This window comes from Paramacrobiotus metropolitanus, unplaced genomic scaffold (assembly GCF_019649055.1).
Source record: "Paramacrobiotus metropolitanus isolate TYO unplaced genomic scaffold, Prichtersi_v1.0 Parri_scaffold0000124, whole genome shotgun sequence".
In the NCBI taxonomy this organism is placed as follows: domain Eukaryota; kingdom Metazoa; phylum Tardigrada; class Eutardigrada; order Parachela; family Macrobiotidae; genus Paramacrobiotus; species Paramacrobiotus metropolitanus.
Window position 1 is genome coordinate 115,115 of NW_026570344.1, and position 16,973 is coordinate 132,087.

The 16,973-nt window shown below is 45.1% G+C and overlaps 3 protein-coding genes across 4 annotated transcripts; all 3 read left to right on the plus strand.

Moving 5' to 3' along the window:
• The first annotated feature begins 807 nt into the window (after window positions 1-807).
• Window positions 808-2,574, plus strand: LOC129598551 (skin secretory protein xP2-like). Its single transcript, XM_055496516.1, has 3 exons — window positions 808-1,185; window positions 1,251-1,355; window positions 1,467-2,574. The coding sequence occupies exons 1-3, from the start codon at window positions 932-934 to the stop codon at window positions 2,401-2,403; spliced, it is 1,296 nt and encodes a 431-aa protein (XP_055352491.1). The 5' UTR covers window positions 808-931; the 3' UTR covers window positions 2,404-2,574.
• Window positions 2,575-4,724: 2,150 nt separating this feature from the next.
• Window positions 4,725-9,855, plus strand: LOC129598517 (cyclic nucleotide-gated cation channel alpha-3-like). Its single transcript, XM_055496471.1, has 14 exons — window positions 4,725-5,235; window positions 5,365-5,664; window positions 6,815-6,975; window positions 7,035-7,131; window positions 7,269-7,490; window positions 7,584-7,730; window positions 7,880-8,167; window positions 8,239-8,284; window positions 8,357-8,430; window positions 8,562-8,780; window positions 8,845-8,905; window positions 8,962-9,027; window positions 9,093-9,131; window positions 9,204-9,855. The coding sequence occupies exons 1-14, from the start codon at window positions 5,029-5,031 to the stop codon at window positions 9,578-9,580; spliced, it is 2,304 nt and encodes a 767-aa protein (XP_055352446.1). The 5' UTR covers window positions 4,725-5,028; the 3' UTR covers window positions 9,581-9,855.
• A 1,177-nt stretch (window positions 9,856-11,032) lies between these two features.
• LOC129598516 (solute carrier family 12 member 8-like) lies at window positions 11,033-16,933 on the plus strand. Of its 2 annotated transcripts, none has more exons than XM_055496469.1 (13): window positions 11,033-11,868; window positions 12,670-12,813; window positions 13,046-13,237; window positions 13,315-13,438; window positions 13,717-13,830; window positions 13,911-14,112; window positions 14,434-14,521; window positions 14,599-14,694; window positions 14,949-14,999; window positions 15,090-15,501; window positions 15,614-15,687; window positions 15,889-16,006; window positions 16,250-16,933. In XM_055496469.1, the coding sequence occupies exons 1-13, from the start codon at window positions 11,725-11,727 to the stop codon at window positions 16,429-16,431; spliced, it is 1,941 nt and encodes a 646-aa protein (XP_055352444.1). In that variant the 5' UTR covers window positions 11,033-11,724; the 3' UTR covers window positions 16,432-16,933. The 2 variants fall into 2 exon arrangements, with proteins under 2 accessions (XP_055352444.1, XP_055352445.1); XM_055496470.1 differs by having other exon boundaries at window positions 11,037-11,868; window positions 16,259-16,930.
• The last annotated feature ends 40 nt before the right edge of the window (window positions 16,934-16,973 follow it).

Consider the following 16,973-nt stretch of genomic DNA (forward strand, 5'->3'; position numbering starts at 1 on the left):
AGGAATTTGTGTCGTCTGATGAACACACTGGACACTCGTGCAACGCTCGAAGAAAGAGTAACTACGGTATGTTCTGGCTAGCTACAAGCCTAGAGCCACTATCGCCATTGGCAGATATAAAACAGTTACCACTATTATCAGAATAATTTAAATGTCTATAGTTATTGTGCTTCACAAAATTACGTTGCAGTAACAGTACCGGCGCAAAAGCTCCATGGGAAAACAGAGCGAAATGGTAACAGCATTGTGTAATACCACTGTATTGTGCTCAAAGCTTGCCGGCACGTTATTCTTCACCGTATACCACACCGTTTCACACCGTTCAAAAAATTCTTGAGAACAAATGGTTTCCGATAGATCAGACAGCCGCATTCATACATTAATAATGATTACTTTGCTAGACGATTTCACAGCACATAATCAATCCAGCGCCGTCGAATCCGCACAATCCCAAACAAAGAAATACAAAACGGCAGCATAACACCGCCGGAACGATCAAGGTTATGATTCTTAATTAGCTGGAACGTTTACAACCTTGGGTATGCTCGAACAGTATTGCTGGCACGCGGTGAACCATATAATTCTCTATTGTGGTCGGACAATTATATTATAGATGCCGTAATGTAAAATGTCATTTCCGGGTTGTTCCATTTTCTAAGATCTTTTCAAGATCCGAATGTAATTTGGCAGTTTCTTAACCAGTTAATTACGCTCGCCAAACAAAGCGTGTATTCATAATTAATCACGAGCTGCATAATTTGTATAAAAACTACTGTAGGTTCTAGCTGGATTCAGAGCATTAAAAATTTGCTGATTTGCATTCTAAATTTTATAGGTCATCATCGGTATCTCCGCTTCGTCGGTCAGCACAGTGTCATCACATTGTTTTCATTACTTTCTTAAATTCTTGGCGTAAACGTTGTAGTATATCATGGCAATCCGTGTGGCTATATTTTTCGCTGTTCTGTGTGCGGCCAGTGGTCAGCAAGATGCGCCTAAGTATGTTTGGGACATCCTGAATCCGACCATGTCAGCACCGGAGATTATTGAACTTTTAAGCCAAGCTGTGCCTGAGCAGTCGTATCCTGTACTGACGGAAATACCGGTTACCAGTGCTTTCGACTGTGGCGGGAAAATCCCTGGATTCTATGCCGATGTCGGCACACGGTGTCAGGTTTTCCATAGGTTTGTCGGCGCTTCAAAAAGCGGGCTTTGTATTACTTACACTAATATATGCTTCATGATAATAGGTGTGACTTCAATGGAAACATGACCAGCTATTTGTGCACCAATATGACTGTTTTCAACCAGATTACACTGGTCTGTGATTATTTTTTCAATGTTGACTGTGCAAAGTAAGTGGTTAAATATTACCTAGAACGACGGAACGGCTAACAAGGAATCACATACAAAGTACATGAAGTACGGATGTTGACAAGTGCTATGGTATTATTCGTTATTGTCAGGTTCGCCCAGTATGTTAATTTCTCCAATTCCCGTCTGTACACCGACAAACCGCTTTTTGACTCTCCCCCCGATGGCTACGTTGCACCCATGTCGGAGAAGATGAAAGCCTTAGTTGGCGGTGCCCGATCGCCCCCCGCTGCACCAGCACCGACGCCCGCCCCGGGCAAAGCTGCTCCCGCGTCCAAAGCGCCGGCACCAGCTAGCAAGACCCCCGCTCAACCCATCAAAGTCAGTGGATCGACCAGCATCTCCGCCAAGAGCGGTCCGGCCGGACAGCCCTCTTCCGCAGCTGCCCAGTCCAGCGCGTCCGCGGCCACCCCGACCAAAGGAGGAGCGGCACCAACTAAAGGTGCTGCCACAGCCGCCGCCGCCAAACCGACTGCCAAGCCAACACCGGCGCCCAAGGCCACGGCGCCGGCTCCCGGAAAGGTCAAAGCACCGGCAGCAGCGGTCACAACGACAACCACCACGACGACCGCTGCTGGTGAGATGACACCGGAAATGACGACGGAAACGGCGTCCGCTGCACCGACCGACCAGGACACCACTGCCTCAGCAACCACTCCGGCCAAAGGAGCAGCAGCCCCGGCTAAGGGTGCCACCACAGCTGCCGTTACCAAGTCCACGGTCTCGGCAACCACCCCGGCCGCGGGCAAAAGAGCAGCAGCACCGATCAAGGGTGCCACCCCAGCTGCCGCCGCCAAACCTGCTAAGGCGACCCCGGCACCCAAGGTCCCGGCGCCGGCTCCTGGAAAGGGCAAAGCACCGGCCGCAGCGGCCACGACGACAATTACCACGACGACAGCTGCTCCGGAGACGACACCGGAAGGGACCGATCAGGACACCCCTGGCGCTGCTCCAGCAGAGGCCACACCGGCAGCTGAGGATGCCAGCGCGGAAACCACAACGGCCGGCGCTGTCGAATCTTCGGAATAATCGGGTTCTATAACACACAGTTTTTTATTTGATATAGCTTGCAGACATTAGATATTGCAGAGATCATTCAAGCTAAAATCGCTGTAACCAGCGTGGCTTAATAACTGTCGGAATTTTTTTATTTTTATTTTGTAAGCCAGTGGTTAAAAACGCAAGTTCAATAAAGTCTATCTTGAAATTTTGTTCTTTCAACTAGTCAGCTGTACACGGCGGCAGTTTTGCCGCTAGGTATTTTTATATTCAGTGGCTATACATAAGTACGCATTTTACACAAAACTGCGCCCCTTTCTGCAGCATTCATCCTGACTTGTGAGAGAACCAGTTACGTACACCGAGCCCCCATTAATTTTTCCACAGCAGACGAGTGATTGACCTATGTTATATGATTATGGCGAGCAGCAGTCGTGGAAGAACAAAACGCAATTATAAATTTTGATCGGAAGGCTGTACGGTATATATTCCAGCTATTTGTATATTGTAGCTGTCAACTAAAAACTTGCCAGGTTGACCGGTGACGCGTGACATACATAAAATTACAGGTGTATATACAGGTGACATTTAGTAATGGATTTTTCCGAAAAGATCCAAGTCATCGCCCAAATTTGAAAAGCTAACCTGGTTCTTCCGATCAAACTTGTGCTGCAGATATGTCTGGCGGGCTATCAAAAAGTGGAGACAAACGTGAAATGCAGGGTGACCTTGCCGTATGCCGCATGCTTGCGTTCTGTGCCATGCAAAACTCGTTTATGAGTATAAAACACTAGGAATAAGCTAATTAGTTTATCACCAATGCAATCCGCTCCTCACTAAATATTGTCCAGTCCGTATACTAGTGCAGTAACATAATAGTTTTCCCGGTGCTTCGTGACCTTTGACCCGACGTACAATGCAATGCATCGCGCTAGTATTGTCCTGCTCGTCCTGGTCGGCTGCTGTGCCATCTTGTTCACTTTGTCAGACCCTGTCTGCACTCGGGCAGCAGTTGAGGAAGCAGTATGGGAAGAACCCAACAACAACCACCACGGCCCTCGCCTTCCCACCCCGTCCGACTGGTTCAGGCAATAGACCAGCACATCCACCGTGCATAGGCGCGAAATGCAGCGGCAAGAATCAACGGTGTACATAATCCAACGGACAAACTGGAAAATGCTGTCCATGTAACGATGTCGAGACTCGAGACACAGTTTGTTTGTGTTGCACCATAGCTGGGCAAACTGTTTACGGGATACCATGTTAACTGTAACAAACAAATATTTTGGGTGAAGTAAGGGCTGCATGTGTTTTGTCGCTGTTCCTTTATGCATTGGCGTACAGAGTATGTGGAGCTCCGATACGACAATCGATTTTCGAAACGTCTTGTTGTAGCCTTAAAAAGATAAATATTGCTGGTGTAAGTCTAAAGTGTTAAATTTAGAACGTAATTTAAATAAGTATACAGAGTCCAGACTGCCTTTATTCATTTACAATTAGATCTTAATTCCGCCGGTATCTGCACCGGGGTGATTTAAATGATGAACAAACCTGGTTTGTACAAATACAGTACAATACAGAAAGCACAGTGAACAGAAATCGATGCAACAGTTAATGCCTAATAATGCGATAAATACAACAGTTAATGCCTAATCAGGAAAGTCTACTCTGTGTAACAGTTCTTAATTTTAATCGGCAAGTTGGTATATGTTGGTACATGTTGGATAGAGGTGCGTGCAGAGATAAATCTTCTTAAACAAGCGATATGATGTCTGAATATTTTTAAATTGATGGTTTAAAAACACGTACACTATGTGTAAAGTATACCGTATAATTTGTATTCATTTTACATACTTGAAGTACTGTATAACGATGACATGTTTTACTATACGATTACTTCTAGCATATTATTACCGCTAGCGATGCAGCTCAAACAAAAAACATTATATGCATAGTATCTGTCTCCCTGTTTGAAATGTCAACCAAGAGAAAAAAGAGCCCTGTAAATATTGGTAGCGGTACTTACTCGTAATTCGTAAAGACTTACTCGTAAGCGGTATAAGTAGCCGACACACAGATGGAGCCGAACCGATATACCGAACAGGGGAACATTACAACCAAACTGATCGCGCACCGTGAACAACGCGTTGACGTTACCATATGCAAAAGGTCGCAGCCAGGTGTCGAATGATCAGCTGCCTACCGCTCTCTTCACCGCTGATGAGCATGTGTTTATCCGTTGTTCCTCACCGTGCCACTCGATAACCTCGATGGGATAACATATTGATTTTCGCATTGTCGTCCCGGCCAAACTGACAGTTGCGGCAGGTGTGTTAACGTTGTGGATCAGGCTGCACTTCCCCAATTGTCTTTACCGTAGCCGCGATGCGATCCCGTTGCTGCGCTGTACAGACATCTCTCCACGGGATCTATTTGATCCTTTTGGTAAACTTTTCGGTTTCGCATTGCGTTTACACCGCTGGGAATTTCGGATTTCGTATCAACATTGACAGGAGACTGTTATTCTAACAATCACAGTGTGTTTGATTATGGAGATTGGGACACAATGTACGCAGCAGGGATTTCTCATTAAACACTGCGCATAATTTATGTGAAGAGCTGGCACACTCCTTCAGCAGAGTGTGAGTACTGCAAATGGTCAGCAGCATGGGAGCGGCAAGCGATGGGAACGACAAGAAGGCTAAGATGGATAATGGAGAGAAACCACCTGTCCACCGTTTCCCGCCCCTTCATCCCGCGGCGCTGGTCCCGCACTTCCCGTCTAATCCGCAGAGTACATCCATCCATCAGCTGGATGCCCGTAGTGGATCAATACAGCGGAATCCCAATTTATCCATCCCGGTGAGAGAGAGAATGAGAGCGTCGCAGCGCATTAGAATGCATTCTGCACCGGAATGTCACAGCCGTTAGCGCTGCATTTTTCATCAAGCAGCCTGATGGTCATTATTTGGTGTACTTACGCATGTTTAGAATCCCATCAAGCATGGCTTGAGCATTCCGTCCACACCGCGACCGGGTCTGAGTGTGCCGTCATCCGCGCGCACTCCACTGGGTTCACAGATCTCCATGACCGAAGTGGTGGCTGCGGCTAAACGCGCTAAAGCGGCCAATGCGGCAGCAGCATTTGCCGGTGCGGGACGACCGCCGCAGAAGCGTCCCGCACCGCCGCCGACACAGTCCAGTAGTCCGGATATGGCCGATGGACCGGCGATTCCCTCCGCTAATCCCGCCAGGTTCGGCATGTTCCGTCGGATTGCCAGCGCTATGCAGGTATGGATGAGTAAAGTGACAAATTATCACTTGCAGCATAATATACAGTTGGGACAATACAACTGTTGTATTAGGAGAACCATTAATATTGTAGTAAACGAGAGAACCATTAAGAGAACCATTAATATTGTAGTAAACTTAGGAAACTGGATAATTCTACGCTTTTAGTATCATAATGCCGGTATTACGGGCACTGTGTGAATTGCTGCGTATGGTGCACCCGGCAATCTTTTTGGTTATTGTTGCGCAGAGCGTTTCTGTATAACGTTTCCAATAAGGCAAACGTTTCTAGTAAGGCAAACGGCGAGGCTTCGTTTAATGAATACAGTTTTACGAGGTAAGTACTGGATAGGCTTGTTACGTACTGGATAGGCTTGTTACATACTTTTACTAACCTGTTAACAAATCCCGCAGACAACCGTCTGTAAAGCACGAACACTTCCACTTCTCGAGTTTGCAACGCTTAATTGAGCACCCGCGGTAGTCGGAAGATTTACTGTCGAGCCGAAAATTTTCGCACCATACCTTTATTGTGCACATCCTACTGCTCGCACAACGTTAATTCTCCTATTTACTTGCAGTAAAAGTGGCATACGTGATGCACTATTTTGCTCATGATTAAAACCAGCAGTACCGTACACTGGAAAATATCGTAATGGGTGACCCTTTCAAAAAAATCATTAACTGTCCTGAACACTGTATTAATACGTTGATGACACTGCGATCTTGGAATCCCTATTCGCCCAGCAGGCACGGTGATGCCATTATTACCGTTTGTGGATGATTATTCAGATTAAGCTTCCTCATTCTGGCAGATAATGGATGTCGATGGAAGAGACACACAGGATGCAGGAAGGAAACCATTGCAGTGCACATGTCATCATCACTTGCGCGTATAAAATGACATGCTGCGCGTATGCTACGATATAACAGTAAATGTTTACAAATTTAGTCACGAACGATCACAGCAGAAATAATCTCCCTAAATTTTTACGATAAGCACGAGTTATGATGGAGCTCTTCAGTACTGTACATTCGGCTTAGAAAAGTATGCCTTACCTGATACCGTGTACTTTGAAGAGCGCCTAGGGAAACATACGGATAATTTCTCCCAGCAGAATTAGGATAGTTACAATTGGATTTTGCTTAGTTTACCGCACGGATGCGGCAGGACGCCGAAGTTACCGCTTCACAGATGATGTTCCGCAACTCATTAGCCGCGACCGGCCAGCACCCCAGTGCTCGCTCCCGCAGTCATCACGACCATCCGCCTGAGACCGCCAAGGATCCCATGCAGTTGTTCTGTCTGCGGTATTATACAAGAAAGTTCGTCCATGATGAAAAACATGTGCTTATTTATAATTCTTTAGCTTTAAGCCGGAGTGGGTCGTGGATCCTGCGGGAAATCGCTATTATTACTGGATGGGGTTTCTTTCCTTAGCCGTCATCTATAATTGGCTAATGGTGGTATGTACAATAAATCAGTCGAGAAAATATTTACACTGGGCATAAATAAGTACAGTAGATTGACGTCACGACAGTAATTAGTGTTTTCGCCAGGAATGCCCTTTCGTGGTATTGAACAGCTTCGTTTGCTCTTATAGGTTCCAAGAAGTGTCTTTCGCGAGCTGGACGAGGGCGACTTCGTTCCGGTCTTCCTGGTGCTGGACTACGTATCCGATGTGATTTACATAATCGATATCTTCGTTCAGATGTTCAAAGGTTACCTGGACGAGGGGATAATTGTGACGGAGCCGAGGAGATTGATTCGAGCTTACATACGGACAACATCCAGCAAACTGGATATTTTAAGCATCATGCCAACGGTAAATACTTGCAGTCTTGCACGATCTACATACTCGTACTTCACACTGGAGTACATCCACATTGATAACTAATGTCGCATTGCTATTGCGCAGGATTTCATTCTGATCGGCACAGGACTAGAGGCACCATATCCGTTTGTGAGAATTAACCGGTTGTTGAAATGGGGCAGATTTCGAGAGTTCTTCGCTGCTCTTGAATCTCGAACGAATCATCCGGACTTTCTTAGAACTCTCGATATGGTAAGATTTGATTTTTAAATTAATTTTGTGATCTTGTCGTTCTGCTGTTAGAAACGGTCGTGTTTATTTTAACTGTGAATTCGGGGCGGCTGTCTCTTGATTAATTGATAGCTCTGCCAAACTTTCATAATTGTGTACAACTTCTGTAGATGCTAACCTTCTCTGGAATGATACACTTGAACGCCTGCTTGTTCTACTTCATCAGCGATGAAATCGGTCTCAACACAGACGGTTGGGTGTATCCATCGGATGCGCGGTGGCGGAGCAATAACGATTCAGATCCTACGGACAACTCAACAAACGTGAACGATACGTTGTACACCAAATACGTGCTGTGCGCCTATTGGTCCCTTCAAACCTTAACACTCATTGGTCAAAACAAACAACCAGAATATGAGTTTGAGTTTGCCTTCGTTACGGTCAATTTTCTTGTGGGAGTAAGTCGAACTGCAAGCAGTGCGGTGTTCCCCAAACAATTTGCGAGCATAACAATTTTACCATTTTGCAGGTGATTGTTTATGCTAACATCGTGGGCAATATAACACGAACAGTGGGTAAATACTCGTACGCTTCCTCATTACTTGATGGGGCACCACAAAATGGATAATGTGTGTTTTTTTGTGCAGCCAATATGTCAATATTAATGGATTCATTCCGACACAGAATGGACGCCGTCAAGCAGTACATGACTTTACGAAAGGTTGACCTTTAAGCACCTTGTTGCGCAACTTCGCACCTTTTCTCTTCCCCTGCATGACACACGTTAAGCACCCAATGAACCCGATTAAAAACCAGCGTAATCACAGCGACCGTAATGCTTTTTATGGACAGATTGATGGAGATCTCCAAGAACGAGTTATGCGCTACTTCGAGTACCAGTGGACGAACAAACAATTCAACGATGAGACCAAATCCTTAGCTTGCTTACCGGATAAACTGGAAGCCGAGCTAGCCATGCGAGTCCATCTGGAGACACTACAACGTGTGGGCATTTTTCAAGATGCCGAGCCGGGTTTATTAGCAGATTTGGTGCTCAAGTTGAAACTTGAGGTGCGTAAAATTAAACCATAGGAAAAACTATATGTACTCTAAGAGTCAGACGTGATACTGTTAGGTTTATTCGCCACAAGATTACATCTGTCGTAAAGGGGATATTGGCAAGGAGATGTACATTGGTATGTTGGAAATTCCGTTGGCATTTGGCAGTCTTATACATCTTGCAGTGTTGCAGTTAAAAGGGGCCGATTAGAAGTTGTAGCTGACGATGGAAATACCGTTTATGCAACACTGAGTGAAGGTGGGTGATCAATATATAATTTTCAAAATGAGTTGTAGTAAAGGTCACGTACTGGTCTTTCGTAGGTTCTGTTTTTGGGGAGATTTCGATTCTGAACATCATTGGTGCGTCAGTGTATTGCAAAATTAAATGAACAGTCGTTTGCTATTAAGGGCATATGTTGCGTTTACGATTAGGCATCAAAACGGGAAATCGGCGAACAGCCAATGTCCGGAGTGTGGGCTATTCCGATTTGTTCTGCTTATCCAAAGAAGCCTTATGGGATGCTTTGAAAGAGTACCCTGAGGGCAAGAAGAAAATGCTCGAAAAGGGCAAGCAAATGCTGGTCAAAGATAATCTGCTTGACCGCGAAATGAATGAGAATTACGAGCACCGTCAGCTGGCTTTCATGGATAAAGTAGAACGACTGGAAAGCAATCTGGACGATTTGCAGACGCGATTTGGTCGACTGGTGGCCGAAGAAGCCAGTTCGCTGAAAAAGATGCGCCTGCGTACCGCCCAACTTCACCGGCTAATCAACACGCGATATCACGGACAATCAAAACATATTTGATACTGTAATTCAACTTAAATCTAAATCAAACCGCAAAAGCTGAATGCGTAATTCATAAAGCATGTGAACTTAAATTTTTTGGATCACAGTACTTTTTGAAATTCTGTTGTCAACGTACAGCCTATAACGACGGAAGGTTTTAGCAAATGTTGCTACCGTTGGGTGAATTCTACAACTTAATTAATTCATTAATTGCCATTAATTTGCCTACTACCCTAAGGTAGGGTGTCGAAACTGCAGTAGTTCTTCAATAAGGTACTGAGGCATGCTGCCGGTAACGCACAGGCCGAAATCACTTTCATATGGGTGACTTCCTCCTTCGTATTGCGTAAAACTGCTAATCTCGAAAATCCTGATAGCGTCGCGGGAGTAACCCACGCCTTTTGGGTGTTGCGGAAGGTAGCATGTGGGAGATTATCTTCGTCGGCCATTGTCTTAGCTTTTACTTAAATGACAGAAACCATTCTGCGAAAGTTCCTCTATAAAACTCGATGACCTGCTCGTAAAACATGCGGCCAATGAGAGCGGGCTGGTGTAATTGCCACTGTATCGGGGCGCTAAGGAACGAATGCGACAAGCGGTTTTTCCGAATTTTACCCAAAAATGGCGCAGGTACTTCTACAGAGTACTTCTTCTTCTTCTGCTCGGTTACTTCTTTGCGTACTTCATCAGTTGCGATGCTGGATTTGGTTACATCTGAAGAGCAGCGGCGAATTTGTTTTATATTGAGACCAGGTACGGTGTTGCATACAAGAAAGGTAAAATGCTGTACGGAAGCGGGCGGTGTTTATTTAGCTACGTCGAAGACAATGGTACGACACACTGTAAGTTGTGTGTGTCTGCAAATTTTGTGGAATACAATCACTATTTTTGAATTTGAAAAACACACTTCATTTTAAAAAAAACCAAGAAATAACTGTCGCGAAGGCAAAAGGTCCTGGCGATAATGCAGTAATAATAAAGCATACAAACGGCGGTGTTTACAAGGCAATTAGGCATTGTCACTGTGTGCGCAATTATTCTGATTGGTAATATGTAAGCAGCAGTTCCAATGAAACTCTATTAATACAGTGTTCGACTACAAAATGCAAATTGCAGCAATAGAGAAGTACGCCGATTCTTGTATTTATTGCACGTTCGTGTTGTCACACCGCTGCCGCCACCGCACACTTCTGCTCTATATATATGTCTTTAATTTCCGGATGGGGACTTTGCAAACTCTATTACAAAGTATTACAAAGTACAACCGCCAGCTACTCGGCATACGGGTATTCGTCGAGCATTAAGTGGATGCCTGTACCGTGTGTACGTCTATAAACTATTGATCGTCACCGGCCGCATACATATCCCAGATTACATTACTGCAGGATACATTAAGGCTTAACATGGATGGATCCGCTCCGAAATTGTACATGAACTGTGCACTCCAGTGAAACCATACTTGCACAGTGAACTGCGCTAGAAGCGTATAAGTCATATGCTGTGTTTTCTCAGTGACCCGGATTGCGCCAGAAATGGAAACCATCGCCACTTCCCCTGACCCTGGCTGGCTGCCATGAACCACTCTTCACTGCATGCACCGTATGGCGGTTGTTAAATCTCACATGCGCGCTCCCTCGTCCTGATCCCGGCGCTGATTCCCGTCTTAGCGCGGCTCCGTGCACCAGGCAGCCGATGTGCGTCGATCGTAATCCTCTCCAGAGCGGCCTGATATGACTTGCCGGCGTATAGCACATAACTGTACCGCATCGGCGACGCGGCTGGCTGGAAAGTAATCTTCCATCTTTATACATATACCATACTTTGTACATGTGCCGCACTGTCGACCGCAACTTGTGCAGACCCCTTTGTCGAGCCGGGCAACAGTTGTCTTTACTGCCGGAACGTATCATGTTGCAAGCTTGAAATTCCCCGCCGAAGGCAAGAGCTTTGCTCCACACGAATGATCTGCTGATACTTTGCACCCGGTTACGTAAATTCTTGAGAAACGTGCGGACCTTTTGCCTAATTAGCTGCAACGGTTGAATTGATCGTATATATATGTTGGCGTACTGACTGGGAGCGATTACACTTGCATCGGCTGAGGTGTTGACACTCGGTGATGCGGGAATATTGAGGATAAAAGGCAAGTGGACGACCACCATATGGCAGCGGAAAATTTAATCGGATCAGCATCACAGATGAGTCGACCAAGCGAAGCACCTGTTGGCGATGCACAGCCTGCGCCGACTAGCTCGCCAGCACGTCCACAAGGTCTATCTGGGCTGAAGTCGCATAATACTCCCACGGTAAGCCGCAGTGTGAAATTACACTACTACGTAGCAGCATCGAGTTGCATTGCAGTTTACGGATTTAATTATTTACATTTCCACCAAGCTAACCGAATTCCCGATTGCGTTATTATACGGCAACAATATTAAGTATTTGAACGAATTCTGCATGCGTGGTAGAATGCAGGTACAGCAAACTCGTTCAAGCAAATGCCAGTGAACTATCTAGTGCATGGTAACTAACCCCAACGGAGTCGTTATAGCGTTTATTTAACCCTATTCCCAATTTAACCTGGATCGCAACGGCGATCGCTCCAGGCTGCTGCTTTTGTAACGATGTGCGGGGCAATGATAACGTTTTATATTTGATGAGCAAACTAAACATTATGATGCGTAGCGACGCTCCAGACGACAGAGAACTGTACAAGAGGAGCAAATAATATCTATTGTATATACAGTATACGTTTAAGGACTACACAAAAATCTCTTTTTTTGGATCGAACAAAAATCGCCTCTGCATAATCCAGACAGTGTGGGATGCAACCGTTCGCAGTGGAATAACACTAGCAATTGTTCACAGTGGATTAGAGCCATTCACGGCATTAGTGGCATATTTTCACTTAACCAATTTCCGAGCTGGCCATACGAGTGGCAGTGTATGTGTGCTGATGACCGTATTGATGGCAGGTTAACGGAAGATGACAGTTTTAAGTGGTTAGGTGCTTTATGATCCCTCTGGAATTGACGCTGCTTTCCGGCATAACACCTTAGTGCGAAGTTGTTGTCCATAAAAACACCGTCTGCGTCTGTTTCCCGTAGGCCGATCCACGATGGTTCTCGTTCTGGAAGAGTAATTTCTGCCTGCGGGACAATCCTAGCTTTGGCACATGGGACGGCGTCTTTCCCGCGTCTCTCGCCCATTTATTAAACGTCATCGTCTTTTTACGCACCGGATGGATTGTGGTATGTATAGTGTTTATATTGTGCCGGTATTTTGCACTTTTTGTTTAATTAATTAAATTCTTCCACAGCACAAAAAAGGTAACATACCGCTGTCGCCGTATAGAAGTATTGATTCATATAACTCGATTCGGTGTATCGACTGTACTGTACATGTGTGAAATGTAAGATTTTCTTTTTTTTGTTTTAGTAGCAGAAATAAAATCAGTTTGTTATTTACAGCTTACATTTACAGGCCAAAGCCGGCGTATACCTGAGCATTTCCATATCGGTGATATGTCTGCTGATCGGAGCGGTAACGGTGTTGTCGGCCAGCGGTATCCTCCGCCGGTCGTCTGTACCGTGCCGGAGCATCTACGAAATCCTGCTGGTCACCCTGGGCACACGACCGGCCAGTTGCATCGGGATAATATACGCTTTTACCCACGTAAACTGAGCGAGCAGCGTAATTCTATCACTTGACTATATAGTACACTTTGTGGATACATGGCTAATGTTGCACAGGCGCTTTCCTGCTCCATGCATGCGATGGGCCTGGGGGAGTTGATCATCGGATTACACTACGATGCAAATGATCATGAGTGGGCGGTGCGGGCTGTGGCTTGTTGCTGTCTCCTTTTTCTGGCGTGTATGTTTAGAAAACCCTTAAATATACGTGTCAGATAACTTCGCGATTTCATTTCATAAAACTGGTTTTTATTGTGGGAAAACTTATGCTTACAAAACATATTAACTCATAAAACATCTGGACCCCTAACTTGTATCGCATATTGGCATTCACGGTCGACTTGTGAATATGTAATTTGCAACGCTTAATTAGTATTCCCGGCGCGTGCTCCTTTCATTAGATGCCAGTTCTTGCTAAACAAGCGGACGTGCTAAATGGCGCATTTGTGTCTGATGCAGTGTTAAATGCGCTGGGAATCAAGTGGATTATACGAGCACAGATTCTAGTGGTCATCATCATGGCACTGGGTGTTACCGACTTCATTATCGGCTCCACATTCCGCAAAGATCCTTGTACGTTACATTTCACATTTCCGTTTCCTGAATCTAGTCGATTACGTTTTTGATACAAGTGTTATCTGGGATGCATCTAGCACGCGGAATCGAGGGACCATCGGACAGTCTGCTGAAAGAGAACCTGCATCCCATGTTCGACAGTTGGCATGACTACTTCCAGTCGCTGGGCATCTTCTTCCCCTCGGTTGTCGGCGTCCTGGTTGGTTTCAATATTGCAGCAGATCTACGTGACCCACATCGCGATATCCCTAAGGGAACCTTCGCCGCTCTCTTCTGCAGGTAAACGAACCCCATTGAGTGCAGTGTCTTATACACAGCATATGTGTACAACTATAGAAATTAATTGTACAGGTGTGTGATGTTTATTCCTTATATTTGCACTGTTGCCGTGCCGGCACTTTAATATAGTTTTCTGCCGTTAACGTTATTAACTACGCTTATAGGCGATTCCAAGAACTATCCATAGTGTATAGAAAGTACTTGGCGGTTATTTAACCGAATGACGTGTGGAAATCTAGCTTAATGACCTTTTGTTTATGAAGTAAGCGTTGAATATTGTACTGCCTTCCATAAAACGTACTGAACATCTGCCCTCTGCAGCTTCTGGGTGCATTTGGCATTCATTCTTCTGCTGGGAATGTGCGTGCTGCGCAGTTTTCTCATTGAGCATCCCCACACGACTGTTCGGGTACGGAGGAAGGTCCACTATTTTATGCACAATTTCCGAGTGTCCTGATAACATTTTTTGTTCTTGGTGGGATTCAGATGTCAGCTGTTCAAGTATTTATAATCTGCGCAATATGCGTTTCGTCCTTTTCGGCCGGAATGGGGGCACTCTACAATGCATCGCGTGTCTTGTCGGTAAGCGGAAGTGAAGCAGTACCGAACTTACCGCACAAGTGTAGCGGCACAAGCGTAATGTAGACCCAAGCGTACGGGTAGTCGATTTAATTGTGCTGTGTTTGTGTCCCTGACATAAGCCTTTTTCACATGGCATCCTACGTTGTATTACGGCAAGGCGTGAAAACGAAATTAGTACCTTAGTATATATACTTGCTTTCAAAATATCCAGAATCTTGTACCAGTTACAGATTTTCAAGTACTTTAAATTACAGGCGGTAGGAAAGGATACCAATATCAGAATTCTGCGCAACTTGGAATGGGAGGTACTGCAAATGTTGTGCAAAATATATTCTATGTCAGAAATGTAATAGCATGAAACAACCATAATTATCAGCTTATGCTGGATTTTACAGTGGCAGCGCTACGGCACACCGGTGCTGTCGATCTTCGTCATGTTGTTGGTAGCGTTGATTTTTGTCCTGATCGGACGCATCAACTTTCTGGCTCCCATCATCACGACGTCGCACTGTCTGACCTTTGCCAGCATCAACTACGCATACTTTGCCCTGTCGACCACCTACAAGATGCAAGTGGACCGAGAGCAGCAAGCCACCACCCAGTGGCTGCAGCAAGGCCTGCGTGAAGGCCGTATCGCCTCACCGGAAAGCCGCAGCCCCAAGGCGATAGCGTCACCGGAAGGTGGAGGGGGCGGAGGCGCATATGGAACAATGTCGCACAGTAGCTCCATGACCTCGGAGCGCAGCCATCTGCTGGGCGGAGGATCACTGGTTACAACACCCAAAGACCTCTTGCTCCCCATGAAAGGTGATTGTAGTCTCGCAAATTGCTTTTACAATAAGGGTTCCTTTATGTATAATACTGTGGCATTTAGCACTTATCTAGTAATTATGTGGTAATAATTGGCTGTTGGTTGTAGTCGCCAGCCCGGTTTTATCCAAACCAGTGGAATGGTACTCAAAGCTTCACAATCGCTGGGTAGCTCTGGCACTGGTAAGCCAGTTCTTATTGCTGCCAAAAAACCCAACAAATTAATATACAGATAACTTTAGTTTAGTTAATAACTTAATATTGGTTACAGATAATTTTATAACCATAATGTCAGTTAGGTTTAACGTGAGCACCTTGTCTATAAAATGCGTAAATTCCAAACAACGGATACTGACTGTAATAAAAACTTTGTTTATTGCGTAGGTCGTGATCCTGGTGGTGGGAGCATTTATTATTCAGTGGGAATCGGCGCTGTCGGCTGTCAGTGGTCTCGGTTTATTGTATATCGCTATGTACTGGTTGCATCCGCGTACCACTTCAGGTACCGAACATATATAGATTAATAGATATATGTACAATTATATAAACGTAGTGCACCAGTGCGGATTTTAAGCCAACGTAGAACTACTACGCAAAGTGCACATTTCATCCCTTTTTTAATTTTGAGCACCTCTTGCGGTTTATTGTACCAAGCAGATTTGGTCTTACCATCAGTTTGTTGAGTGTCATAGTTTTTCACAGGATATGCTAGTGCAATAATGGTTGGCTTGCATTACGGATTCAGATTGTGTAGGAATTGTGGAATTTCACCCAGTCGACTGGTTACGACAGAGGATTCACGGTACGCAGCAGCACAGTGAACTGACTGAGGAGTCGCATGCCGTTCCTACCGTGGGAGAAACCAGTGTGGCTGCCAAATCACCCCAACAAGCGGACCGCGAAACTGCCCCTTTTCTATCCAGATAACTACTCATAGTATATACGACGGTTTACCGAGCTGACTGGCCACGTACAAGAAATCCGGGATTTACTTCATCCACTGCCGTCGCAGATTCCAAATTCTTGAAGATTTATTTCGATCAGGAAGCACTGACCGCAACTAGTAATTTCAATTACTTAATATGTCAATAGTAGTTTTTCGAATGATGTCTACAGATACACGTGCAGCGTTACTTTTCTGCAGTATGTGGCATATCAAACGTCTGGCTCCGTTTACCATCGCATGCCAACGAATGACGGTGATATCGATAGTAGTACAGCGAAGTAGGTTTTATTCTTTTAATTGACCCTATTTATGTCCATTAAATATTTTACTATAGAAAAGCAGATAAAATTAACTGGCAGGGAACCCTTTTTCGTAATGGTGTGACCATGGGTCACCAGGCTAAGATATTAACCGGAAGTAGTAGGAGGTGCGTTGGATATTTCACTTATTGTATTTTACCGTTCGCAAGTTCAAAATTTACTGTTTTTGATCTCCAAGACGTGTATGCTTACGTTGTGGCATC

Coding starts and splice junctions, on each gene's coding strand:
- LOC129598551 (XM_055496516.1), top strand. CDS start 932: ATGGCAATCCGTGTGGCTATATTTTTCGCTGTTCTGTGTGCGGCCAGT. Junction 1,186..1,250: donor CGGTGTCAGGTTTTCCATAG/GTTTGTCGGCGC, acceptor TCATGATAATAG/GTGTGACTTCAATGGAAACA. Junction 1,356..1,466: donor TTCAATGTTGACTGTGCAAA/GTAAGTGGTTAA, acceptor CGTTATTGTCAG/GTTCGCCCAGTATGTTAATT.
- LOC129598517 (XM_055496471.1), top strand. CDS start 5,029: ATGGTCAGCAGCATGGGAGCGGCAAGCGATGGGAACGACAAGAAGGCT. Junction 5,665..6,814: donor GGATTGCCAGCGCTATGCAG/GTATGGATGAGT, acceptor GATTTTGCTTAG/TTTACCGCACGGATGCGGCA. Junction 8,906..8,961: donor TGGCAAGGAGATGTACATTG/GTATGTTGGAAA, acceptor GCAGTGTTGCAG/TTAAAAGGGGCCGATTAGAA.
- LOC129598516 (XM_055496469.1), top strand. CDS start 11,725: ATGGCAGCGGAAAATTTAATCGGATCAGCATCACAGATGAGTCGACCA. Junction 14,522..14,598: donor ATCCCCACACGACTGTTCGG/GTACGGAGGAAG, acceptor GGTGGGATTCAG/ATGTCAGCTGTTCAAGTATT. Junction 15,688..15,888: donor GCTGGGTAGCTCTGGCACTG/GTAAGCCAGTTC, acceptor TTTATTGCGTAG/GTCGTGATCCTGGTGGTGGG.